General features: G+C 43.9%; 1 protein-coding gene and 1 long non-coding RNA gene across 5 annotated transcripts in view; one reads left to right on the forward strand and one right to left on the reverse strand.

Moving 5' to 3' along the window:
- Positions 1-27,032, reverse strand: part of AGXT2 (alanine--glyoxylate aminotransferase 2) — a 157,901-nt gene that overhangs the window by 91,903 nt on the left and 38,966 nt on the right. The window contains exon 2 of one of the 4 annotated variants that reach the window (XM_073621010.1): positions 26,121-26,194. The exons of 2 other annotated variants lie outside the window; for them this stretch is intronic. In XM_073621010.1, coding sequence (XP_073477111.1) covers positions 26,121-26,194 — 74 coding nt within the window. The remainder of the gene's footprint in view (positions 1-26,120; positions 26,195-27,032) is intronic. One more of the 4 variants, XM_073621020.1, reaches the window with a different exon arrangement.
- Positions 1-27,032, forward strand: part of LOC141132511 (uncharacterized) — a 109,317-nt gene that overhangs the window by 24,616 nt on the left and 57,669 nt on the right. The gene's annotated exons all lie outside the window — the stretch shown is intronic.

The following is a 27,032-nucleotide window of genomic DNA, read 5'->3' on the forward strand; positions in this document are numbered from 1 at the left end:
GTAACATAGTCGATTAAATATCCTTCATTTTAGTAAACTAAAGTATCCTAGATTTTAGTTAAAGCGGAATTCCACCGTAAAGTGGAACTTCCGCTCATCGGATTCCCCCCCCTCCCTCCGGTGCCATAATTGGCACCTTTCAGGGGGGAGGGGGGTGCAGATACCTGTCTAATACAGGTATCTGCAGCCATTTCTGGGCTTAGATAGTCGCAGAATATCCGCAGATGCCCCCCCCGTTGTGTTCTGGGAAACACACAGTTCCCAGAACACAACGGGGATCAGTGCAGAGGCGCATTGCGACTCGCGCATGCGCAGTAGGGAACCGGACAGTGAAGCCGCAGCACTTCACTTACCGATTCCCTGACCGGCGGCGGGGGCAGCCGAGAGCCGAGCGATTGATCGGCTTTGGCTTCCGACATCGCTGGACCCTGGGACAGGTAAGTGTCCATTTATTAAAAGTTAGCAGCTGCAGTATTTGTAGCTGCTGGCTTTTAATATTTTTTTTAAGGTGGAGCTCCTCTTTAACTAAAATGATTTTAATCAACTAAAATGATTTTAGTCAGCTGAATTCTAATTAGTTTAATTACAATGCATTATTTAAGCTTTTCTCTAGAATTTAAAAATTCATGATATACTCCTGGAGTAAAAAAAATCCAATATCATGTTATTATTTATGGTATTAAGGTTTGAATAAAGTACACAGACACAGATTTAGCCATTATACAAGGTCTTTATAAGTAAAACGTCCCTCCCTCACATTTTTGTTCCATTTTCATTAGTTGACAAAAATTGGAATTGATTTTTGTCATAGTTTTCATCAACTGACGAAATTTCAACCATTTTCGTTTCATTTTCATCACTGGAAAAATGCTGCTAATGAAAATTGGGACGAAAGGAAAAAAAAATTAGGACGTAAATATTTTTGCCGACAAAATTAACACTGCGAGGGAGATTAAAGGCTAAGTTCACTTTTTTTTTTCCTCAAATCCAGCTCTTCTATGTACCAATATACCATTAATGTACTTCAGTTGCACATATAATATCTGCAGTAAGCTTTCGGGGGGAGAGGTTGGAAGATTCCTGTCTTAACTCCTGGTTTTTAACTCTCCATTTTTGTTCATAAATTCTATTCACATGCAAGCCAGCATCAACTTGGAGAGTCTTTCAACCTCTCCCTCTAGTGCTTTGCCCTCTGTCTGCCCTTTTTCTTAGCAAAATTTTTAGAGTCCAGTTCCTTTGTTAATTCTGAACTCCAGGCAGATATAAAAATGAATGCAATTCTGTAATCAATAAACATTATTAAGTGTATTTTTGAATGCAAGCAGTGTAAGTACCTAGATATGATTTGGTATCAGCCTCAGCCTCTTTGTACACTGAGGAAGGGAGGAGCATCACATTGAGCAAACCAGTTCTGCTGCACTCAAGGTTCATGCAAACAGAAAGGGAGAGCAGAGTGACCGAGGGATGAGCTCATCAATCTTTTGCTTCTCTTTTACTATCCAATCGTAGGCTGGGGAAAGTTTCAGAGATTACCAGTAAGTGTAGGAAACAGATTTATGGAGATAGGACCACAACATATTTGTTTAGTCACAAATGATCAGGAAACTATGGAAAGTTTAAATAAAACGGCCCCTTTTTCAGGATGCGTAAAGAATGTTAAAATGCTTAAATGGCAAAATGACACTTTCCTTTTTGAACCAGATGCACATAGAATATTTAATATAGAATGGACGGTAGATAATCTTACTGATACTACACCTTTTATAATATCATTAGAGCCCTTACGGCAAATCTCAAATGAGTCCGAAATACTTAGAAAACACATAGAGACACAAGAACATACCCTTCAAAATAATCTAATATCTGCGGTTATAGATAAAGGGAAATTAATACATTTATCCTCACAAATAAGAGATGAAACAACACATCATTGGTATGATGTATTTGCTGGATGGTCACCCACTGCTACGGCAATTCTTAACTGGATGCTCAATCCGATACTTATTCTTATTTTAGCTTTTGTACTGCTTACCGTGATAAACTGTTGCTTATATAGGAAGATTAAGGCACGAGCAGACAGAATGGAAAGAGAAAGGTATTAGGAACTCTAATGACAAAAAGGGTAACTTGACATCACCCCTTTTCTATTCTCTTTGCTTATAAGATGCAGGTATGGATTTGAGGGATGAGGGTAAATAGAGAAGACTTATCCTCCTCTGACAACCCGCGGTCAGGGATAGTACTCTTTGAAGTATCGGCTGTTCACTTGTTTGCAAGGACCCAGAATCGTGGAGGGGATGATGTCAAAGGGGGAAATTGATAAGGTTGGAAATAATAGGCTAGAGTTCTACTTAAGTTGTTTTTCATTTCTCTGCATTATGTGTACGTGTCAGCATATGTTGCAAGACTAGCTTGAGGTTTTCCCCTATATGGGTGTCCAACACATGTATGTTGAAATATACTGCTTGTTACCTTATATGGAAATTTTGCTGAAACATATGTTTCTGTAACCAGCCCTATAAAAGCTCCAATAAAGAAGGGCAGCTACAGACAGTACGGGTCCTTTATGCTCAGAACTGATATACAGATACCCTTGATTCTGTGTCTTACTTCTTTAAGAGCTAAGATTTGGCAAAGCAATATAAACTAGAGAGCAATTGAGTTGAGAATTGCACTTAACAGGAAAGGACAAAAAAACCCCTTCATGTTACTGTAATTTAAGGGCAGCTTGCTGAATCTGTACCCCACTGGTTGCCCCGACCATGCAAGTCCTCCAACACCTCTGACATCCTTGGTTCAGACATTGTTATTCAATGATAATCAAAGAGTTAAAGACACCCACATTTTAGGTGAAAAGTTGAATAATGTTTACTGAAAAGCTATGAGCATAAATCCCCAGTGGTATAAACTTGACCCCTGAGGAAGTTTCACAATAGCAACAATAATAGCAATGGTATAAAACAGTGACACTGAAGCATCAACTGATAGAATCTAAAAGTTTTTTTTGAGCAACACTATGTGAACACTATGTGAATAGGCAGAAGGAGGGCAGAGGAGTGATTGCTCTTGTGTCAAACCACTCCCTTCTAGGCCTCAACACCACAGGCCAAATGGAACAGCAACATACAACAATGTCCTTACATCAATAGAATTATTAACTCTTAAATATATATAGTGCCTTTAAAAAGTATTCATACCCCTTGAAATCTTCCACATTTTGTCATGTTACAACCAAAAACATAAATGTATTTTATTGGGATTTTATGTGATAGACCAACACAAAGTGGCATATAATTGCAAAGTGGAAGGAAAATGATAAATGGTTTTCAAACTTTTTACAAATAAATATCTGAAAAGTGTGGCGTGCATTTGTATTCAGCCCCCTTTACTCTGATACCCCTAACTCAAATCTAGTGGAACCAATTGCCTTCCGAAGTAATCTAATTAGTAAATAGAGTTCACCTGTGTGTAATTTAATCTCAGAATAAATACAGCTGTTCTGTGAAGCCCTCAGAGGTTTGTTAGAGAACCTTAGTGAACAAACGGCATCATGAAGGCCAAGGAACACACCATACAGCTCAGGGATAAAGTTGTGGAGAAGTTTAAAGCAGGGTTAGGTTATAAAATAAATATCCCAAGCTTTGAACATCTCACGGAGCACTGTTCAATCCATCATCCGAAAATGGAAAGAGTATGGCACAACTGCAAACCTACCAAGACATGGCCGTCCACCTAAACTGACAGCTGGACAAGGAGAGCATTAATCAGAGAAGCAGCCAGAGGTCCATGGTAACTCTGGAGGAGCTGCAGAGATCCACAGCTCAGGTGGGAGAATCTGTCCACAGGATAACTATTAGTCGTGCACTCCAATAATCTGGCCTTTATGGAAGACTGTCAAGAAGAAAGCCATTAATGCAAGAAGGCCATAAGAAGTCCCGTTTGAAGTTTGCAAGAAGCCATGTGGAGGACACAGCAAACGTGAAAGAAGGTTCTCTGGTCAAATGAGACCAAAATTTTACTTTTTGGCCTAAAAGCAAAACGCTACGTGTGGCGGAAAACTGCAAATCACCCTGAACACACCTTTCTTCAGCAGGGATAGGGAAGCTGGTCAGAGTTGATGGGAATATAAATATACAGCCTGAGCTACAATGGAATGGTTTAGATCAAAGCATATTAATGTGTTAGAATGGTCCAGTCAAAGTCCACACCTGAATCCGATTGAGAATCTGTGGCAAGACTTGAAAATTGCTATTCACAGACACTCTACATTAGGGATGAGCGTCGTGTTCGAGTCAAACCCATGTTCGACTCGAACATCGTCTGTTCGATCGTTCGCCGAATCGCGAACGATATGGGCTGTTCGCGCCAAATTCGAGTGGCGCGTCACGGCCCATAATTCACTGCGGCATCGCAGTGCATTGCTGGCAGATGATTGGCCAGGCATACACTATAACCTGCATGCTTGGCCAATCACAGCGCCGTCTGTACAGAGAGCTGTAATTGACCAAAGCCAGGGTGGTTTTGGCCAATTATGGCTCAGGGGGTTTAGTACACGCCCCACACTATATAAGGCCGCCTGCACGTCGGCCCTGTGTAGTGTGTTCCGGCGTTGAGAGACAGAGACAGAGAGACAGTGTCATTTGATTTAAGTTAGGTAGATTAGGCAGGACAGTCAGTCAGTTAGCTGCACTTACAGTATATTGTGTATATATATGCATCCCAGGTGTTGTGTATATATATATATATATATATATATATATATATATATATATATATATATATACACTGTATTCAGTTTAGCTAGATCCGTTCCTGTTATTATCTTCCTACTGACAGGCAGGCAGGTGTTGTTACAGTATTTGAAGAAAATTGCTGGTGTTCTTCTGATCCTATTAGTCCTAATAGCTACAGTATTTACAGTTAGTGTAGTGCGTCCTCTGCACAGTGTGCACCTAAAGCGACCTGTAGAAGATTGGTGGTGTTTTTCTGATCCTATCACTACCACAGGCAGCAACATTATATTTTAGTGTAGTGTGACCTCTGCACAGTGTTCAGCTAAAGCTACAAGTTAGTGTAGTGCGACCTCTGCACAGTGTTCAGCTAAAGCTCCAAGTTAGTATAGTGCGACCTCTGCACAGTGTTCAGGTAAAGCAACAAGTTAGTGTAGTGTGACCTCTGCACAGTGTTCAGCTAAAGCTACAAGTTAGTGTAGTGCAACCTCTGCACAGTGTTCAGCTAAAGCTACAAGTTAGTGTAGTGTGACCTCTGCACAGTGTTCAGCTAAAGCTCCAAGTTAGTGTAGTGCGACCTCTACACAGTGTTCAGCTAAAGCTACAAGTTAGTGTAGTGCAACTTCTGCACAGTGTTCAGCTAAAGCTACCTGTAGAAGGTTGGTGTTGTTTTTCTGATCTTATCACTACCGCAGGCAGCTACATTATTTACACGTTAGTGTAGTGCGACCTCTGCACAGTGTTCAGCTAAAGCTACCTGTAGAAGGTTGGTGGTGTTTTCCTGATCCTATCACTACCGCAGGCAGCTACATTATTTACACGTTAGTGTAGTGCGACCTCTGCGCAGTGTTCAGCTAAAGCTACAAGTTAGTGTAGTGCGACCTCTGCACAGTGTTCAGCTAAAGCTCCAAGTTAGTGTAGTGCGAACTCTGCACAGTGTTCAGCTGAAGCTACCTGTAGAAGGTTGGTGTTGTTTTCCTGATCCTATCACTACCACAGGCAGCTACATTATTTACACGTTAGTGTAGTGCGACCTCTGCACAGTGTTCAGCTAAAGCTACAAGTTAGTGTAGTGTGACCTCTGCACAGTGTTCAGCTAAAGCTACCTGTAGAAGGTTGGTGGTGTTTTCCTGATCCTATCACTACCGCAGGCAGCTACATTATTTACACGTTAGTGTAGTGCGACCTCTGCACAGTGTTCAGCTAAAGCTACCTGTAGAAGGTTGGTGGTGTTTTCCTGATCCTATCACTACCGCAGGCAGCTACATTATTTACATGTTAGTGTAGTGCGACCTCTGCACAGTGTTCAGCTAAAGCTACAAGTTAGTGTAGTGTGACCTCTGCACAGTGTTCAGCTAAAGCTACCTGTAGAAGGTTGGTGGTGTTTTCCTGATCCAATCACTACCGCAGGCAGCTACATTATTTACACGTTAGTGTAGTGCGACCTCTGCACAGTGTTCAGCTAAAGCTACCTGTAGAAGGTTGGTGGTGTTTTCCTGATCCTATCACTACCGCAGGCAGCTACATTATTTACACGTTAGTGTAGTGCGACCTCTGCGCAGTGTTCAGTTAAAGCTACAAGTTAGTGTAGTGTGACCTCTGCACAGTGTTCAGCTAAAGCTCCAAGTTAGTGTAGTGCGACCTCTGCACAGTGTTTAGCTAAAGCTACCTGTAGAAGGTTGGTGTTGTTTTCCTGATCCTATCACTACCGCAGGCAGCTACATTATTTACACGTTAGTGTAGTGCGACCTCTGCGCAGTGTTCAGTTAAAGCTACAAGTTAGTGTAGTGTGACCTCTGCACAGTGTTCAGCTAAAGCTACAAGTTAGTGTAGTGCGACCTCTGCACAGTGTTTAGCTAAAGCTACCTGTAGAAGGTTGGTGTTGTTTTCCTGATCCTATCACTACCGCAGGCAGCTACATTATTTACACGTTAGTGTAGTGCGACCTCTGCACAGTGTTCAGCTAAAGCTACAAGTTAGTGTAGTGTGACTTCTGCACAGTGTTCAGCTAAAGCTACCTGTAGAAGGTTGGTGGTGTTTTCCTGATCCTATCACTACCGCAGGCAGCTACATTATTTACACGTTAGTGTAGTGCGACCTCTGCACAGTGTTCAGCTAAAGCTACCTGTAGAAGGTTGGTGGTGTTTTCCTGATCCTATCACTACCGCAGGCAGCTACATTATTTACATGTTAGTGTAGTGCGACCTCTGCACAGTGTTCAGCTAAAGCTACAAGTTAGTGTAGTGTGACCTCTGCACAGTGTTCAGCTAAAGCTACCTTTAGAAGGTTGGTGGTGTTTTCCTGATCCAATCACTACCGCAGGCAGCTACATTATTTACACGTTAGTGTAGTGCGACCTCTGCACAGTGTTCAGCTAAAGCTACCTGTAGAAGGTTGGTGGTGTTTTCCTGATCCTATCACTACCGCAGGCAGCTACATTATTTACACGTTAGTGTAGTGCGACCTCTGCGCAGTGTTCAGTTAAAGCTACAAGTTAGTGTAGTGTGACCTCTGCACAGTGTTCAGCTAAAGCTCCAAGTTAGTGTAGTGCGACCTCTGCACAGTGTTTAGCTAAAGCTACCTGTAGAAGGTTGGTGTTGTTTTCCTGATCCTATCACTACCGCAGGCAGCTACATTATTTACACGTTAGTGTAGTGCGACCTCTGCACAGTGTTCAGCTAAAGCTACAAGTTAGTGTAGTGTGACTTCTGCACAGTGTTCAGCTAAAGCTACCTGTAGAAGGTTGGTGGTGTTTTCCTGATCCTATCACTACCGCAGGCAGCTACATTATTTACACGTTAGTGTAGTGCGACCTCTGCACAGTGTTCAGCTAAAGCTACCTGTAGAAGGTTGGTGGTGTTTTCCTGATCCTATCACTACCGCAGGCAGCTACATTATTTACACGTTAGTGTAGTGCGACCTCTGCACAGTGTTCAGCTAAAGCTACCTGTAGAAGGTTGGTGGTGTTTTCCTGATCCTATCACTACCGCAGGCAGCTACATTATTTACACGTTAGTGTAGTGCGACCTCTGCACGGTGTTCAGCTAAAGCTACCTGTAGAAGGTTGGTGGTGTTTTCCTGATCCTATCACTACCGCAGGCAGCTACATTATTTACACGTTAGTGTAGTGCGACCTCTACGCAGTGTTCAGCTAAAGCTACAAGTTAGTGTAGTGCGACCTCTGCACAGTGTTCAGCTAAAGCTCCAAGTTAGTGTAGTGCGAACTCTGCACAGTGTTCAGCTAAAGCTACCTGTAGAAGGTTGGTGTTGTTTTCCTGATCCTATCACTACCGCAGGCAGCTACATTATTTACACGTTAGTGTAGTGCGACCTCTGCACAGTGTTCAGCTAAAGCTACAAGTTAGTGTAGTGTGACTTCTGCACAGTGTTCAGCTAAAGCTACCTGTAGAAGGTTGGTGGTGTTTTCCTGATCCTATCACTACCGCAGGCAGCTACATTATTTACACGTTAGTGTAGTGCGACCTCTGCACAGTGTTCAGCTAAAGCTACCTGTAGAAGGTTGGTGGTGTTTTCCTGATCCTATCACTACCGCAGGCAGCTACATTATTTACACGTTAGTGTAGTGCGACCTCTGCACAGTGTTCAGCTAAAGCTACCTGTAGAAGGTTGGTGGTGTTTTCCTGATCCTATCACTACCGCAGGCAGCTACATTATTTACATGTTAGTGTAGTGCGACCTCTGCACAGTGTTCAGCTAAAGCTACCTGTAGAAGGTTGGTGGTGTTTTCCTGATCCTATCACTACCGCAGGCAGCTACATTATTTACACGTTAGTGTAGTGCGACCTCTGCACAGTGTTCAGCTAAAGCTACAAGTTAGTGTAGTGTGACCTCTGCACAGTGTTCAGCTAAAGCTACCTGTAGAAGGTTGGTGGTGTTTTCCTGATCCTATCACTACCGCAGGCAGCTACATTATTTACACGTTAGTGTAGTGCGACCTCTGCACAGTGTTCAGCTAAAGCTACCTGTAGAAGGTTGGTGGTGTTTTCCTGATCCTATCACTACCGCAGGCAGCTACATTATTTACACGTTAGTGTAGTGCGACCTCTGCGCAGTGTTCAGTTAAAGCTACAAGTTAGTGTAGTGTGACCTCTGCACAGTGTTCAGCTAAAGCTACAAGTTAGTGTAGTGCGACCTCTGCACAGTGTTTAGCTAAAGCTACCTGTAGAAGGTTGGTGTTGTTTTCCTGATCCTATCACTACCGCAGGCAGCTACATTATTTACACGTTAGTGTAGTGCGACCTCTGCACTGTGTTCAGCTAAAGCTACAAGTTAGTGTAGTGTGACTTCTGCACAGTGTTCAGCTAAAGCTACCTGTAGAAGGTTGGTGGTGTTTTCCTGATCCTATCACTACCGCAGGCAGCTACATTATTTACACGTTAGTGTAGTGCGACCTCTGCACAGTGTTCAGCTAAAGCTACCTGTAGAAGGTTGGTGGTGTTTTCCTGATCCTATCACTACCGCAGGCAGCTACATTATTTACACGTTAGTGTAGTGCGACCTCTGCACAGTGTTCAGCTAAAGCTACCTGTAGAAGGTTGGTGGTGTTTTCCTGATCCTATCACTACCGCAGGCAGCTACATTATTTACACGTTAGTGTAGTGTGACCTCTGCACAGTGTTCAGCTAAAGCTACCTGTAGAAGGTTGGTGGTGTTTTCCTGATCCTATCACTACCGCAGGCAGCTACATTATTTACACGTTAGTGTAGTGCGACCTCTGAGCAGTGTTCAGCTAAAGCTACAAGTTAGTGTAGTTCGACCTCTACACAGTGTTCAGCTAAAGCTCCAAGTTAGTGTAGTGCGAACTCTGCACAGTGTTCAGCTAAAGCTACCTGTAGAAGGTTGGTGTTGTTTTCCTGATCCTATCACTACCGCAGGCAGCTACATTATTTACACGTTAGTGTAGTGCGACCTCTGCACAGTGTTCAGCTAAAGCTACAAGTTAGTGTAGTGTGACCACTGCACAGTGTTCAGCTAAAGCTACCTGTAGAAGGTTGGTGGTGTTTTCCTGATCCTATCACTACCGCAGGCAGCTACATTATTTACACGTTAGTGTAGTGCGACCTCTGCACAGTGTTCAGCTAAAGCTACCTGTAGAAGGTTGGTGGTGTTTTCCTGATCCTATCATTACCGCAGGCAGCTACATTATTTACACGTTAGTGTATTGCGACCTCTGCACAGTGTTCAACTAAAGCTACCTGTAGAAGGTTGGTGGTGTTTTCCTGATCCTATCACTACCGCAGGCAGCTACATTATTTACACGTTAGTGTAGTGCGACTTCTGCACAGTGTTCAGCTAAAGCTACCTGTAGAAGGTTGGTGGTGTTTTCCTGATCCCATCACTACCACAGGCAGCTACATTATTTAAACGTTAGTGTAGTGCGTCCTCTGCACAGTGTTCAGCTAAAGCTACAAGTTAGTGTAGTGCGACCTCTGCACAGTGTTCAGCTAAAGCTACCTGTAGAAGGTTGGTGGTGTTTTCCTGATCCTATCACTACCGCAGGCAGCTACATTATTTACACGTTAGTGTAGTGCGACCTCTGCACAGTGTTCAGCTAAAGCTACCTGTAGAAGGTTGGTGGTGTTTTCCTGATCCTATCACTACCGCAGGCAGCTACATTATTTACACGTTAGTGTAGTGCGACCTCTGCACAGTGTTCAGCTAAAGCTACCTGTAGAAGGTTGGTGGTGTTTTCCTGATCCTATCACTACCGCAGGCAGCTACATTATTTACACGTTAGTGTAGTGTGACTTCTGCACACTGTTCAGCTAAAGCTACAAGTTTGTGTAGTGTGACCTCTGCACAGTGTTCAGCTAAAGCTACACGTTAGTGTAGTGCGACCTCTGCACAGTGTTCAGCTAAAGCTACAAGTTTGTGTAGTGTGACCTCTGCACAGTGTTCAGCTAAAGCTACCTGTAGAAGGTTGGTGGTGTTTTCCTGATCCTATCACTACCACAGGGAGCTACATTATTTACACATTAGTGTAGTGCGACCTCTGCACAGTGTTCAGCTAAAGCTACCTGTAGAAGGTTGGTGGTGTTTTCCTGATCCTATCACTACCGCAGGCAACTACATTATTTACACGTTAGTGTAGTGCGACTTCTGCACAGTGTTCAACTAAAGCTACCTGTAGAAGGTTGGTGGTGTTTTCCTGATCCCATCACCACCGCAGGCAGCTACATTTTTTCCACGTTAGTGTAGTGCGACCTCTGCACAGTGTTCAGCTAAAGCTACCTGTAGAAGGTTGGTGGTGTTTTCCTGATCCTATCACTACCGCAGACAGCTACATTATTTAAACGTTAGTGTAGTGCATCCTCTGCACAGTGTTCAGCTAAAGCTACAAGTTAGTGTAGTGCGACCTCTGCACAGTGTTCAGCTAAAGCTACAAGTTAGTGTAGTGCGACCTTTGCACAGTGTTCAGCTAAGCTACCTGTAGAAGGTTGGTGGTGTTTTCCTTATCCTATCACTATCGCAGGCAACTACAATATTTAAACGTCAGTGTAGTGCGTCCTCTGCACAGTGTTCAGCTAAAGCTGCAAGTTAGTGTAGTGAGACCTCTGCACTGTGTTCAGATAAAGCTACAAGTTAGTGTAGTGCGACCTCTGCACAGTGTTCAGCTAAAGCTACAAGTTAGTGTAGTGCGACCTCTGCACAGTGTTCAGCTAAAGCTACCTGTAGAAGATTGGTGGTGTTCTCATACTAATAATACAACAGGCAGGCAGTTGATTTTGCTAGCTGCAGTATCAGTATATATATACCAGCTTAGTGCAACTACATCTCAAAATAGATTTTTTGGCTGGAGCTAAACACGATAAAAATGTGCCAGTTCAAAATTACAAACAGATTCTACTTAACAACAAACCTACAGTCCCTGTCTTGTTTGCACCGCCTGTATACTGTTGTTCAGAGTATATAGGGCCTGGGGGCCCCACACCTTTCTTTTTTTAATTTGGGTGCGGGGTTCCCCTTAATATCCATACAAGACCCAAAGGGCCTGGTAATGGACTGGGGGGTACCCATGCCGTTTGTCTCACTGATTTTCATCCATATTGCCAGGACCCGACATTACATTAAAGCCGCAAGCTGTTTTAAATGACTTTTATTCCTTTAAATATGTCATTTTGTGCAGGGACTGTTCTAAGCACGGGAAACACACGCCACTTTACAGGAATACTATAGACACCCCCCCAGGTACGATATTTAAAGGAATATTTCACTTTTTTTTTTTTACTTTAAGCATCATTAAAATCACTGCTCCTGAAAAAATGGCCGTTTTTAAAACTTTTTTTGCATTGATACATTTCCCCTGGGGCAGGACCCGGGTCCCCAAACCCTTTTTAGGACAATACCATGCAAATTAGCCTTTAAAATGAGCACTTTTGATTTCGAACGTTCGAGTCCCATAGACGTCAATGGGGGTTCTAATGTTCGTGCAAATTTTCGGTCCGTTCGCAGGTTCTGGTGCGAACCAAACCGGGGGGTGTTCGGCTCATCCCTACTCTCCATCCAATCTGACAGAGCTTAAGCTATTTTGCAAAGAAGAATGTGCAAACATTTCACTCTCTAGATGTGCAAAGCTGGTAGAGACATCCCCAAAAAGACTTGCAGCTGTAATTGCAGCTAAAGTGGTTCTACTAAGTATTGACTTAGGGGGGCTGAATACAAATACACGCCACACTTTTCACATATTTATTTGTAAAAAATGGGCAAAACCATTTATCATTTTCCTTCCACTTCACAATTATGTGCCACTTTGTGTTGGTCTATCACATAAAATCCCAATAAAATACATTTACGTTTTTGGTTGTAACATGACAAAATGTGGAAACTTTCAAGGGGTATGAATACTTTTTCAAGGCACTATAAACCTGCTCCGACAGAAAATAGAGTCCTGGGTGTAGGCACTTGTATTTATATTACTAACTGAACAGTCCCTTGGTGGGGAGGATATGGTGTAGTCTCTTTGAAGAAGTGCAGCCCTTGAATCTTCAGCTAGCACTTAGGTGATTTTTGTCTGAGGATGTCCAGGGTAGCAGAGTAAAGCAACTTAGACTGATCCTAGCAGGCAGGGGATGCAAAGTGTGCCTGTATTATTGACATAAGATGTACATTGTAGCTGCTAAGGATGGGGGAATGGTTCAGCCCAAGCATGCGTTCTGGCCGTACATTGGCTTTTCGCACATTCGATGAACGCCTGAATTATTGGGCCATCCGACCGCTTGTTCAGCCGAATGTTTACAATGCATTGGAAGCCCTGTTTGGCTGAAGCAATGAAAGTTTTTCCCAATCAGGGCACAGAGCACTGTCAAAGTCATGATTGGACGCTGTCATGATGACTCTATCTAATCATTGCTCATTGCTCTTAGTCCCGTCCCACACTATAAAAGTATTCTTTCAATAGTGGCCATTTTTGGTGTGATATCGACGTGGAGATAGATAGAACAGAGCTCTATTCAGTGCTACTAGACAGTTAGTGTGCTATAGTGTGCTATTCTGTTTCTATTGTCAGTGTAGAATATCATTTTAGTGTGAATCTAGTGATAGATCAGTCAGTGTGAGTGTAGTGACCACCATTCAGCTTTACATTAGTGTGAATCTAGTGATAGTTCAGGCAGTGTGAGTGTAGTGACCGTTTAACATAGTATATTTTAGTGCGTTACGTGCTGTTTAATGCAGTATATTTCAGTGCGTTATTGCATGTTTAACGTCGTATATTTCAGTGCGTTACTGCAAGTTTAACGTAGTATATTTCAGTGCGTTACTGCAAGTTTATTGCCGTATGTTTCAGTGCATTATGTGCCATTTAACGCAGTTAACTTCAGTGCATTACTGCAAGTTTAGTACTGTACATTTCAGTGTGTTACCTTCTGTTTAATGCAGTATAGTTCAGTGCGTTACCCTCCATTTAACGCAGTATACTGTAGTTCAGTGCATTACTGCAAGTTTAACGCTGTATATTTCAGTGCCTTATGTGCCGTTTAACGCAGTATATTGCTGTGCGTTAATGCACGTTTATTTCAGTGTGTTACTGCAAGTTTAATGCTGTATGTGTGCGTTACCTTCCGTTTCACGTAGTATATTTTAGTGCGTTGCGTGCCGTTTAACGCAGTATATTTCTGTGCGTTAAGACACGCGTAACGCGGTGTATTTCAGTGTGTTACTGCAAGTTTAACACCATATATTTCAGTGCGTTACCTTCCGTTTAACACCATATATTTCAGTGCGTTACATGCTTTTTACGCAGTATATTTCTGTGCGTTAAGACACGCGTAACGCGGTGTATTTCAGTACGTTACAGCAAGTTTAACGCCGTATATTTCAGTGTGTTACCTTCCCTTTAACGCAGTATAGTTCACTGCGTTACTGCAAGTTTAACGCAGTATATTTCTGTGTGTTAGTGCAGGTTTAACACAGTATATTTCAGTGCCTTACTGCAAGTTTAACGCCGTATATTTTAGTGTGTTACTGCAAGTTTGAGTTATTTGAACACAGCGTCAGTCACTTGCTCCTTGACGATGCACAGCCATTACTTGATTCAGATGTTGGTTCTAAAGTTGAGGCAGGAACATGAGCCTACAGAGAGGAGAGAACACTGGTACACAAATTGGCAGTCATGTTCCCCCAGCCGCAGCGTGTTGCCAATCTGTCTCCAGTGGTAACAACGATGGAGGAGATGATCATGTGACTTGGGTGCAGGGTAGAGCAGAGAAGGCAAGTGAGGGTGAGGTACAACCCCAACGATGCAACTATCATGGGAGAGTAGAGAGCAGAATGAATGAATACCTGAATGCAGGTAAGCCAATCCGATTGTAAGCCGAGGCACCTAATTTTACCACAAAAAACTGGGAAAACTTATTGACTCGAGTATAAGCCTAGGGTGGGAAATGCAGCAGCTACTGGTAAATTTTCAGGATGCGGTACGGCACAGACAACACAGAGGCTGCCGGCGTCACTGTGCCCATCAATGCAACCTCACTGCCCATCATTGCAGCCTTACCGTGCCCATCATTGTAGCCTCACTGTGCCCATAACCGCAGCCTCACCATGCCCATCATTGCAGCCTTACCATGCCCATCATTGTAGCCCCACTGTACCCATCACCGCAGCCTTACCGTGCCCATCATTGTAGTCTCAGGCCCGTCATTGCCACCTCATCGTGCCCATCATTGCACCCTCAATGTGCCTGTCATTGCAGCCTCACTAATAGTGACTATGCCCATTCATGCAGTCTCAGCAGTCAGTACCTGGATTGCACAGCGGGCATCTCCCGCTGTATCTCGGAGCTCAGTCTGAAATGTTTCTACCGTGCTGTGACAAAAGTCCCACCCTCCTACTAGACCAGCTCGTGTGATAGACGCAGTGTTCTGTCTATTACACAAGCTGGTCTAGGGACTTTTGTCACAGCACGGCCGAAAATTTCGGAGTCAGCTCCGAGACACAGCGGTCTCCCACTGTGTAAGGGAGGGAGAGAGGGGAGCAGTGCAGCCACAGTTCAAAGCGGCCCCAGGGCAAGCAGCCTAATGCCCAGTATCCCGGTAGGCCAGTCCGGCCCTGCCCTTACTCGAGTATAAGCCAAGGAGGGCTTTTTCAGCATATAAAATGTGCTGAAAAAGTCGGCTTATACACGAGTATATACCTATAGTTATCATGAGCTTAAAAATGAAAGTATACAGTATCCAGAGCATTCCTGTACAGAACTGGTCAAAAATCAGCCAACTGGAGTCCAATATATACCTGAGGAAACTGGCTGCACATATGCAAAGTTCAAAGGTCTTTTCAGAGTAAACTCACACTATAGTATTGTATGCGAAAGAATTGCAAAACAGCTATAGAGAGCTATGTTTGTTTTGGACAAAGTAGGGAACAGATAAAACCCTTGTAAGGTTTTTATTGCTTAAAATCCAATAAAAGGTGGAAAAGAATGTGTTGTGATCATCTGGTTTATTAAAATGGGCTGTTAACACTGAATTTTGGTGCGCCGCAGCTGCAAATTTTTTTAGAATTGAAAAGTAGAGTAGAGTAGAGACAAGCTCAGGAGTTATACTACCAACCACAGCTTGAAACTTAAGTTGGAGGAGGCTTTGAAAGGTACTTTTATGTTCTTATTGATAGGTTTTTATGGCTATGTCCAAGCTAGATTCACCCTCTCTATTTGTCCAGGTAACACATATCTCTTGGTCAGAAATTGATGGAAAATCTAAAATGTTATGGACTCCAGAAAATAAGCCTACCTATGGGAACACCTGTTCCAGTGACAACTGATTTCCGCTTGCTTTGGAAAGATTCCCATTCACTTACTTACTTGGGGGGTTTCAAGGACGCATTAAAATTCTGAATGTAGCCACACATGGGGATCTCAAAAGTCTTAATCAAGGTTTATTATACCAGACTGATCATGGAGCCCACCAATATCCTCACTCTCTGATGTGTTTGGCCCAAAGAATTAACTTTTTTTAAATTAAAAGTAACATTATTGTACATAAAATAAGCAAGTACAAAATAAAAAAAGAATAGAGCAAACATTGCTCAAGTATTACAACATAATGTAAACAAAATGTCCATTTGGTATGCAGGTAGTAGATATTGAAGGTTATACAACACAAGCTCGTCGAAAAACATAATATACAAGTTGCCAACAAAACAGTACATATACAAAAAATTTGCTTAGACATAGACAGAAAAAAAAATCCTGATAAGGGTCTAACATGTAGCAGTAAGTCACAATCAACTAAACTTGTTCTGTATTGTTGAGGACGTTTTGTATCATTTCTACAAAACCTCTTTACCATTACAGAACAAGTCTAGTTGAATGTGACTTACCTGACAGGGGTCCTACAGTGCCTTGAAAAAGTATTTATACCCCTTGAAATTTTCCACATTTTGTCATGTTGCAACCAAAAACGTAAATGTATTTTATTGGGATTTTATGTGATAGACCAACACAAAGCGGCACATAATTGTGAAGTGGAAGGAAAATGATAAATGGTTTTCAATTTTTTTTACAAATAAATATCTGAAATATGTGAAAAATATCTGAAAAATGTTTGATGCGCATTTGAATGTGGGTTGTGTAGGGACAGGTCACCCATCTGTCCGGGATAAAATTAGCACCAGGGAAAGGTTCCAAATGAGTAGGGAAAGCTTCGGACTCCGCATTCTCCTTGGACACCTTCCTGTTTAGGTCTCAGAATGGCCAGGCCGCATTCCGCCCCTCCAGACAGACGCTGTCAGTTCGGCTTAAGCCTACTCCACTACACAATGTTGGTCTCTATGAGTGTTCCCAGTTAGTCCTCCTCCCACTGGGTTGTTGTGAACTATTTGCCTTTACTTAAAGTGGTGGGCCAGCTGAAAAAAAAAAAATTAAAAGTCAGAAGCTACAAACACTGTTGCTGCTGACTTTTAATAAGCACACTTACCTGTCCCTGGTGCCCGCGATGTCGGCCGCCCGAGGCCGACCCATCCCTCGGCTCTCGGGTCCCGCCGCCGCCATTCGAACTAAGGGAAACAGGCAGTGGAGCCTTGCGGCTTCACTGCCCGCTTCTTACTGCGCATGCGCATGCGCGAGTCGCGCAGCGCTTTGTGAATGGGGAGCGCTGTGTTGTGGGACACACACAGTTCCCAGAACACAGCACTCCCCATTCCCCAGAAGACAACGCGAGGAGGTGAAGACTGAAGATCACCGCAGTGTAGGAAGTGGCAGATTAGGACAATCTGCCTAGCATCTGCCTAGTTGGTAAGGCTGCCTAGCAGCCTTACCAACATTTCTTCATAAAAAAACATTTTTTCATTTTTTTTTTCTCCAGATTTTTAGAAACATTTTGTTGTTTTTTTTTGTTGTTTTTTTTTTAGGGTGGCCCTCCACTTTAATTACAAGTTCTACCATTTGCACCTGGACTGTATGTGTTATTACCTCCGCATAATGCTGCACCCACTCACATTTGTCTTTTTTTGAAGCAGGTGCAGAAGTGGGGGCAGGCACCATCATGGCTCCGTTAGGATTAGCCCTAACCCCTAAGTTTAATGGCTCCAATATGCCACTCTCGGAGTTGGAGGAGAGACTAGAGAGTGCTGCATGCCTGAACCAGGTTTCTGCCCGGCTGATCCCGGAAACTAGTCTTTAACTCCTTGGAGGATGACACCCGACAAGCGGTGATGGCTCTGCTGGCAGAGGACCAAGCCACACTGGAACAAATTGTGATGCACCTGGAGGGTCTGTTCAGAGAAACATGATGGTCTCAGAACTGGGGTGCAGATTTTTTGTCCCAAGACAACAAGGGAATTTGAGCATCACACACTTTGGTGTGGCACTCCAGCAACTCTGGAAACAGCTGGAAAAAAGGACCCACATGGCTGTGCAGAAATCTTGGATATAGGCCACATTCTGAGATTCGTGCCAGGACTGAAAGCAGTCAGAAGGGCTCTGTAGAAGCGAATTAGAATACAACCCATCATCTCTTTTCATGATATTGGGGTGGACGCGGTTGCACAGGAACAAGTAGACGCAGAGGGAATGGTAGCCGTGACCAAAAAATATGATGTGTCTGTACTACTGAGCATGCGCAATCGGCCATCTTGTGCATGCACGTTGGACTTTCGGGTCCCGGACTGGGAGATGCTGCACGCCGGACATGGGACTGCCGGTGGGCGTTGTCTCCCCGGAGGGAGTATTTGGGGCGGTTTTGCAGGCTGCTTGTGGAGGCATTTGGCAGTGTTGGTCCATGCTGTCTTAGGCGTATTATCTGTATGTTATACTGCTGGGCTTAGTTAGGGTTTGTATTCTTTTTTTTCGTGGGTTCTGCTTTCTAAAGGTTCTTTCTGTTCTTGTTTTACTTGCAGATGCTAAGTGTTGGTTGCTGTTGGTCACTTGCTATCTGTGGGATTACTATCCAAATCCTACTCCCATCTTTTTGCTGTTTGGGATTTTTTTGCTACTGAGAGAAATTTTGGCCTCTTTACGCTGGGACCTGTGACCTTATTGGTGCGTTTGTTTACTTGAATAGGCCCTGTTTTGCCAGGTATCCCTTATTGTGATGTAATTGGATTATTGGGACATTTAGCGATTCTCTTGGTCTTTCTGTTCCCGCTCACTGCATACTTTTACTACTATCTCTTCTATTCCATCGGATAGAATATTGTGAAGTTTGTTGGGAAGCAGTGCTTTTAGGCAACTTTCACACTTGTGCGACTTATGATCTAGCTTGTGAGACCTCAAGTCGCAGGACATGTGAAATGTCATATATCTCTATAAGAGCCGTTCCAATTGACACTGCTGAAGTCACTGCAATTTCAGAAAAGGTTCCCGCACTTAATTACTATCCATCTCTGGACTAACATTGGGTTAGACATGTGTTGCCCGCCATGTGTGTGCTATACAATATCGCGCTATCTTGGGACTTTTTTGATCAATAAGCTAATCTTGATTTATATGTAGCAAAGTCTTTAGCCTCTTCCAGTCTAATGAAGACCTCTAAGGCCAAAGATAGCTGACATCCTTCAATATGTACTAGGTTGTGAGGTATAGTGGGTGCAAAGATGGTGAAAGTCTTTGTGCGCCAGACACTTCTTGGATGTAAAAGAGTTTTTATTTCTTTTAACAGTCCTTTTTGTATTTTTGGGGGAAAAGGGTTAGGGCTAGGACACCCTTGAGTAGTTGTAGATTCAATTAGCAGACTCCTTGACTTCAATAAGAGGACAGCCGTGCAGGGAAAGGCCCCAGCAAGGCACCACATCTGCACATGCAGGAATGCCGTCTCCTATGGCAACAGTCTTTAACAGTTCCTAACTCAAACGTAACAGTTCCTTCAGCTTCACTACAACTGCTTCTTGTAGTTCTTCAACACTGAGCTCCTGGTCTCTCACTAGACCCTCTGATTCACTGACTCTGAATCCCTTGAGCTCCTCCAATCTTTACAGTGGTATCTCCCTCAAGCGTCACCCACGCTTCCCTGCTGGGTCCCTAGCTTGGCACTCCTGATACTTCTCAAGCTTCACTCCTGCTGACCAGCTCGCTCCCTGGCTCGACACACAAGGCTTCTCTGCAAGCGTCACCTCGGCTGGTTGGGTCTCTGACTTGATCACCGACAGAAGTTTCTCGATTCTCCACCATGCCCGTTCAGTGAGAATACTGCTCCGGTACTTGCTTCAGAAACTCACTGTGGTCCCTGGTAAAGGTGGTTTGTCCCTTAGTGGCGACAGCTCCCCTTCTACCTCCAACCACGACAGGTTCCATGGCCGGCAGAACCGTCACTTCTGGTTGGACTGCGAGCAGTCCCAACCCTGCTCTGCCCTCTTACTTCTGGATAGGCCCTCACACAGCCTGGCAGGCAGATGCCCCTGGGATAGGCCCAATCTAGCAGCCCGGGGCGTATGACACACGTCCACCCAGACAGCCGTCCAGGTGGCACAGAACATAGATCACCTGATTCCACCCAAATATATAGGTGCTCCCAGCAGGCCAAGGGATTCAAGAAAACCCCTGCCCATTGGCTGAGATACCCCATTTACCCATAACCTGACCTTGAACTGCCCTTCTCATATCTAGTACCACCAAGCACCCGGCCACCTAGTGGTAGAAGAGAAAAGTGCAACAAGGTCAAACTTGGGGAGAAATCAATGGATCTCTATCATTAAACTAGGATAACTACTCCTGGCAATTACATTTGTGAGGAGCTCCCTGCCTAAGCTACAGGGTGCTACATCTATACTTTTTGTAGCAGGATAACTGGGCCGCCACCACCTTAGACTGACACCCACACCTGTCCCGGGAAGAGTTAACACATGCCTCTGACTATACTTTTGTGTTGCCCCCCCCCCCCCCCCCCCCCGGTTGGTGCCAGACTGTCCTGGCTTGGTGAGCTGGTGAGAGTATTTTTGTTTAATGTGATTATAAATAAATACAAATTTGGTTCATAATTTTGTACTTTGTAATATAAACTAGTGGCACAGGGACAACCCCTGGGATCAGCCACACAAGGACCCAGCCAACCACAGACTATGTTTGCCCCACGCTCAGTGATGTCTGACATTGTCAATAGACTGAAGGCCCCATGCCTTATTGACACCGGGTCAGAAGTCACAATCATAGAGTATGATTTCTATATTCATCGGTTCGGGACGCGAGACCAACTGACCCCTTCCTGGCTATCCGTTAAGGCAGCCAATAACTTGCTCATCCTGGTGGTAGGCATCACCTGGATGAAGATCCAGATTGACAACCAAGTTTCGTATTGAGTAGGAGTGCAAGTGACTCATGGCCCAGTCATCTCCTCAATGCCCATTGTTCTGGGCATGAATGTGTTACATAGTTACATAGTTACATAGTAGGTGAGGTTGAAAAAAGACACAAGTCCATCAAGTCCAACCTATGTGTGTGATTATGTGTCAGTATTACATTACATATCCCTGTATATTGCGGTCATTCAGGTGATTATCTAATAGTTTCTTGAAGCTATCAATGCTCCCCACTGAGACCACCGCCTGTGGAAGGGAATTCCACATCCTTGCCGCTCTTACAGTAAAGAACCCTCTACGTAGTTTAAGGTTAAACCTCTTTTCTTCTAATTGTAATGAGTGGCCACGAGTCTTATTAAACTCTCTTCTGCGAAAAAGTTTTATCCCTATTGTGGGGTCACCAGTACAGTATTTGTAAATTGAAATCATATCCCCTCTCAAGCGTCTCTTCTTCAGAGAGAATAAGTTCAGTGCTCGCAACCTTTCCTCATAACTAAGATCTTCCAGACCCTTTATTAGCTTTGTTGCCCTTCTTTGTACTCGCTCCATTTCCAGTACGTCCCTCCTGAGGACTGGTGCCCAGAACTGTACAGCATACTCCAGGTGCGGGCGGACCAGAGTCTTGTAGAGCGGGAGAATTATCGTTTTATCCCTGCAGTTGATCCCCCTTTTAATGCATGCGAATATTCTGTTTGCTTTATTAGCAGCAGCTTGGCATTGCATGCCATTGCTGAGCCTATCATCCACTAGGACCCCCAAGTCCTTTTCCATCCTAGATTCCCCCAGAGGTTCTCCCCCCAGTGTATAGATTGCATTCATATTTTTGCCACCCAAATGCATTATTTTACATTTTTCTACATTGAACCTCATTTGCCATGTAGTCGCCCACCCCATTAATTTGTTCAGGTCTTTTTGCAAGATTTCCACATCCTGCGGAGAAGTTATTGCCCTGCTTAGCTTAGTATCGTCTGCAAATACAGAGATTGAACTGTTTATCCCATCCTCCAGGTCGTTTATGAACAAATTAAATAGGATTGGTCCCAGCACAGAACCCTGGGGAACCCCACTACCCACCCCTGACCATTCTGAGTACTCCCCATTTATCACCACCCTCTGAACACGCCCTTGTAGCCAGTTTTCAATCCATGTACTCACCCTATGGTCCATGCCAACGCACCTTATTTTGTACAGTAAACGTTTATGGGGAACTGTGTCAAATGCTTTTGCAAAATCCAGATACACCACGTCTACGGGCCTTCCTTTATCTAGATGGCAACTCACCTCCTCATAGAAGGTTAATAGATTGGTTTGGCAAGAACGATTCTTCATGAATCCATGCTGATTACTGCTAATGATATCATTCTTATTACTAAAATCTTGTATATAGTCCCTTATCATCCCCTCCAAGAGTTTACATACTATTGATGTTAGGCTAACTGGTCTGTAATTCCCAGGGATGTATTTTGGGCCCTTTTTAAATATTGGTGCTACATTGGCTTTTCTCCAATCAGCTGGTACCATTCCAGTCAATAGACTGTCTGTAAAAATTAGGAACAACGGTCTGGCAATCACCTGACTGAGTTCCCTAAGTACCCTCGGATGCAAGCCATCTGGTCCCGGTGATTTATTAATGTTAAGTTTCTCAAGTCTAATTTTAATTCCGTCCTCTGTTAACCATGTAGGTGCTTCCTGTGTTGTGTCATGAGGATAAACACTGCAGTTTTGGTTACTGAAGCCCCCCGATTCACTCGTGAAGACTGAGGAGAAGAATAAATTCAATACCTTAGCCATCTCCCCATCCTTTGTAACCAGATGTCCTTCCTTATTCTTTATGGGGCCAATATGGTCTGTCCTCCCTTTTTTACTGTTTACATACTTAAAGAATTTCTTGGGATTTTTTTTGCTCTCCTCCGCTATGTGTCTTTCATGTTCCATCTTAGCCACCCTAATTGCACCCTTACATTTCTTATTGCATTCTTTATAAATTCTGAATGCTGTGGATGATCCCTCAACCTGGTATTTTTTGAAGGCCTTCTCCTTTGCTTTTATATGCATTTTTACATTGGAGTTAAGCCATCCAGGATGTTTGTTCGCTCTTTTAAATTTATTACCCAATGGGATACATTGGCTAACACCCTTATTTAATATGCTCTTAAAGCAAACCCATCTCTCCTCCGTATTCTTTGTTCCTAATATTTTATCCCAATTTATGCCTTTTTGCAAGGTTTGTAGTTTAGGGAAGTTGGCTCTTTTGAAATTCAGTGTCTTTGTGTTCCCTTCGTGTCTCCTATTTGTGTGATTTATACTGAAACTAATTGACCTGTGATCGCTGTTACCTAAATTGCACCGTATTTCCACATCTGTTATCAGGTCTGTATTGTTGGTAATCAGTAAATCTAGTAATGTTTTATTTCTAGTTGGTGCGTCTACCATCTGACCCATAAAATTGTCCTGCAAGACACTAAGGAACTGGCGAGCCTTAAATGAATGCGCGGTTCCCTCCGCCCAGTCTATGTCTGGATAATTAAAATCCCCCATTATGATAACACTTCCCATCCTTGCTGCTAATCCAATTTGTGATAGGAGATCCGTCTCCACTTCCTCCCTCAGGTTAGGGGGCCTATAGCATACTCCCAGTATTATTTTCCCCTTAGCTTCATCCCTTTGGAGCTCTACCCATAAAGATTCCACCTCCTCCCTAGCCCCCTCAGTGATGTCATCTCTCACATTCACTTGTACATTATTCTTGATATATAGGCATACCCCTCCCCCTTTTTTACCCTCTCTATCCTTGCGGTATAGGGTATACCCTTGAATGTTTGCCAGCCAATCATGAGAGCTGTTGAACCAGGTCTCTGAAATTCCCACAAAATCCAAATCCTCCTTGTACAACAGTATCTCTAGTTCACCCATCTTGTCCGCCAGGCTCCTGGCATTGGTGAACATGCCACATAGTTTAGACCGGTCGCATATTGTCCTCGTATTGGGTGTTTCAAGATTGCAACTTGGACTTGCTACTATACTCACCTTGTGTTTTTGTGCTTTGGTTAACCTACCACTAATGCCCCCAATACTACCCTCTGGACTATCTTCCGCGCTGGCTATCACTGTCTCTGGACCCTCCCCCCATCGCCTAGTTTAAAAACCCCTCTAACTTTTTGGCCATCTTCATTCCCAGCAGATCTGCACCCTCCCTTAAAGGACTTGGACTTACCCCGCTTGCTGGCCATGTTTGAACGCTCTGACCAGCGGTCACAGGGCTGTGGTCTATGAGCAGTGTGGCTCAACATCATCCGAGCTTGTGAAGCTCCACAGAGGGCATCCAGGAAGCAGCCTGAGCAAGTCGGCATTGTCCGTACACCCCCTAAACAGAAGCAGCAACTGATTCTCTTCGAGGAAATAGTCTGGTCCCTCCACGCAGGGGCCCACAAGAGACTGCAAGAGGCCACCATGATGATAGAACTATTCAACGACCCAGTGGCACCCGGGGAATGGCTGGGTGCACTCACCTTGTCTAAGGTTCACAAGGGGAAGCTCCTGGTATAACTAATCAACCTGGGGACCACCTAAATTCCTTCCCCAACCATGTAACTTTAGCAGACCTGTACATGATGCCCCCTCACTGCATCTCGAAAGTGCAGCCTGGGGTAGAGGTCTTTGCTGCCAGCTCGGAGGACTACAGGTACACAGAGGCCATTGACCACCCAATTCCACCAATCCTGGAGTAATACCGTAACATTCCCTCAGCTGTGCCAGAAGGCCAAGGACTTGTTTCACAATATGCTGCAAAGCGGGGTAATCCAGGAGAGCCACAACCCTTGGGTCCTGGTGAGAAAGAAAGATGGAAGCCTACAGTTTTCTGTGGACTATCACAAGTTGAATGCCTGCACCCACAGGGATGACTATCCATTACCTCAGGTAGAGGAATCACTGATGGCATTGGGACAGGTCAAGTACTTTTCTATCCTTGGCTTGGGTAGCAAGTTCAGTAAGAGATCAGCATCATGAAAAGACTGCCTTTATCATGTCCTTGGGACTGTTTGAGATTAACCACATGCCCTTTGAGCTGAGCAATGCCCCTAGCACCTTCCAATGCTTAATGGAAAGGTGCCTGGGAGACTTCAACTTTGAGACTGTGCTAGTCCACCAGGATGATATCATCCTTTTCTCCAAGACTTTTGAGGATAATGTACAACACTTGGACCGAGTGTTGGTGAAAAATACCAAAAATGAAAAAGACAGCAAACACAAGGGGGGGGCGTAAACCCCCTATCGGGCCTGGCAGGACCCTGGCCCCTGGATTTGGTGCGCATTCACATGTGGGTAGTGTAGGAACAGGTCACCCATCTGTCAGGGACAATGTTATAGCAGGGAAAGGTTCTAGACGAGTAGAGAAAGTTTAGGGCTCTGCACTCTTCTTGGACACCTTCCTGTTTGTGCTCGGAGTGGCCAGGCCGTATTCTGCCCCTACAGACAGACGCTGTCAGTTTGGCTGAAGCCTGCTCCACTACACGCTGTTGGTCTCTGTGAGTGTGCCCCAATCGAGCCTCCTCCCATACCAGGTTGTTGTGAACTGTTTTTCTTTGCTACAAGTTCTACCATTTGCACCCAGGCTGTGTGAGTTATTGCCGCTGCACCACGCTGCACCCACCCACAGGTGGCCACCATATTCAGGACCTTCTTAACAATTTTCATGCTGTGGTTGCTTTTAGTAAGCGGATAAACACTGGGTCTCAATTTTCAAAGTGTCTGAAGGAATACCTGTCTCATACAGTCTATGTTGTCTGTATCAACCATTCAGAATCTCTGTTTCTAGTATAATAGAATAAAAGGAGAACTCTCATTTGTTGCTGGGAGGAACACAAACTGCTTCCCGACCCTTTAACATAAATTAGAAAAACACCCTGTACTTTTCTGATGCTTGCAAATATAAATATATTTCAATGTCTATTAAAGTCCAAGAATGTTTTTGGACTGTGAGTATAAACCTAAAGAAAATCCACTCAAATACAAGAACATGCAAGCTCCATACAAATAGGTATACTCAGGACCCAAGCTCTACAAGGCAGGAATACTAACCACCATACTACCATACACAGCCATCTAATGTTATCAGTGATACCTAGATCATCTCAACCTTACCTTATACTCCTCCGGTATAAAATCACATGGGGGCATTTTTGGTTTTTCATTGCTTGATAAACACCTGAAAGAAACTATTGACTATAATCAGTGTCAGCATGAGAGTAATATACAAAAAATACTGACAGAAGATATAAAACATAGTAGTAAAAAAAAAAAAGAAGAAAGACAATTTGCTTAAAGTATAACTAAATTAAACTTTTTTTTTTAGTTTTGGATGGGGTGGAGAGGGATTAAAACATCTTTCAGATATTATTGCTGTCTGTGCCCCCGTTAGGGAGATTCACCCTCTCTGTTTGCCTTGTTTACCATGACTAGGGTACCCCAGATGTCAACAATCCTGTACATAGTTCCCACGTATACCTCCCCCACCTATAACTGGGAACAAATGACGACCGACACCAAACTGGAGAAAATTTGGCCAGGTTGGCCATTTATTAACAAAATAAACAAATACAACGTTCCTTAAAACAGAAACAATATACATAATCGAATACCCGTAATCTGCCTTACTAGACTAGATTATGTATCTGTGTTACTAGATAATGATCCCCAGCTGCGCAACACCGTCTCGGGGAAAAAACTATTCTCCACAGATACCTCACTGTTATCACTTCCCAGTTAATCCACCATTACCTGGAATCCAACAGAGGATGCCATACCTTGGATGGGTCACACTCTGAACTGTTCAACAAATTTTAAAGCCTCCAAAGACCCCAACCACCACAGCTCACAGGTGTCACACCTTAAACCTGTGGGCCCCTCCACAAACTTAAAGCCCTCTGAACTCCATCTCGAAGGCCAAGAAACCAAAAATGCGTTCCTTTAGCATTCAAGTGGATTCCCATCGCTCCGCAGATTCCGCCAGGTATCCACCTCCAGATTGTGGTTCCGCACTACAAAACCCCCCAT

The sequence above is a fragment of the Aquarana catesbeiana genome, linkage group LG01, assembly GCF_042186555.1.
Source record: "Aquarana catesbeiana isolate 2022-GZ linkage group LG01, ASM4218655v1, whole genome shotgun sequence".
In the NCBI taxonomy this organism is placed as follows: Eukaryota; Metazoa; Chordata; class Amphibia; order Anura; family Ranidae; genus Aquarana; species Aquarana catesbeiana.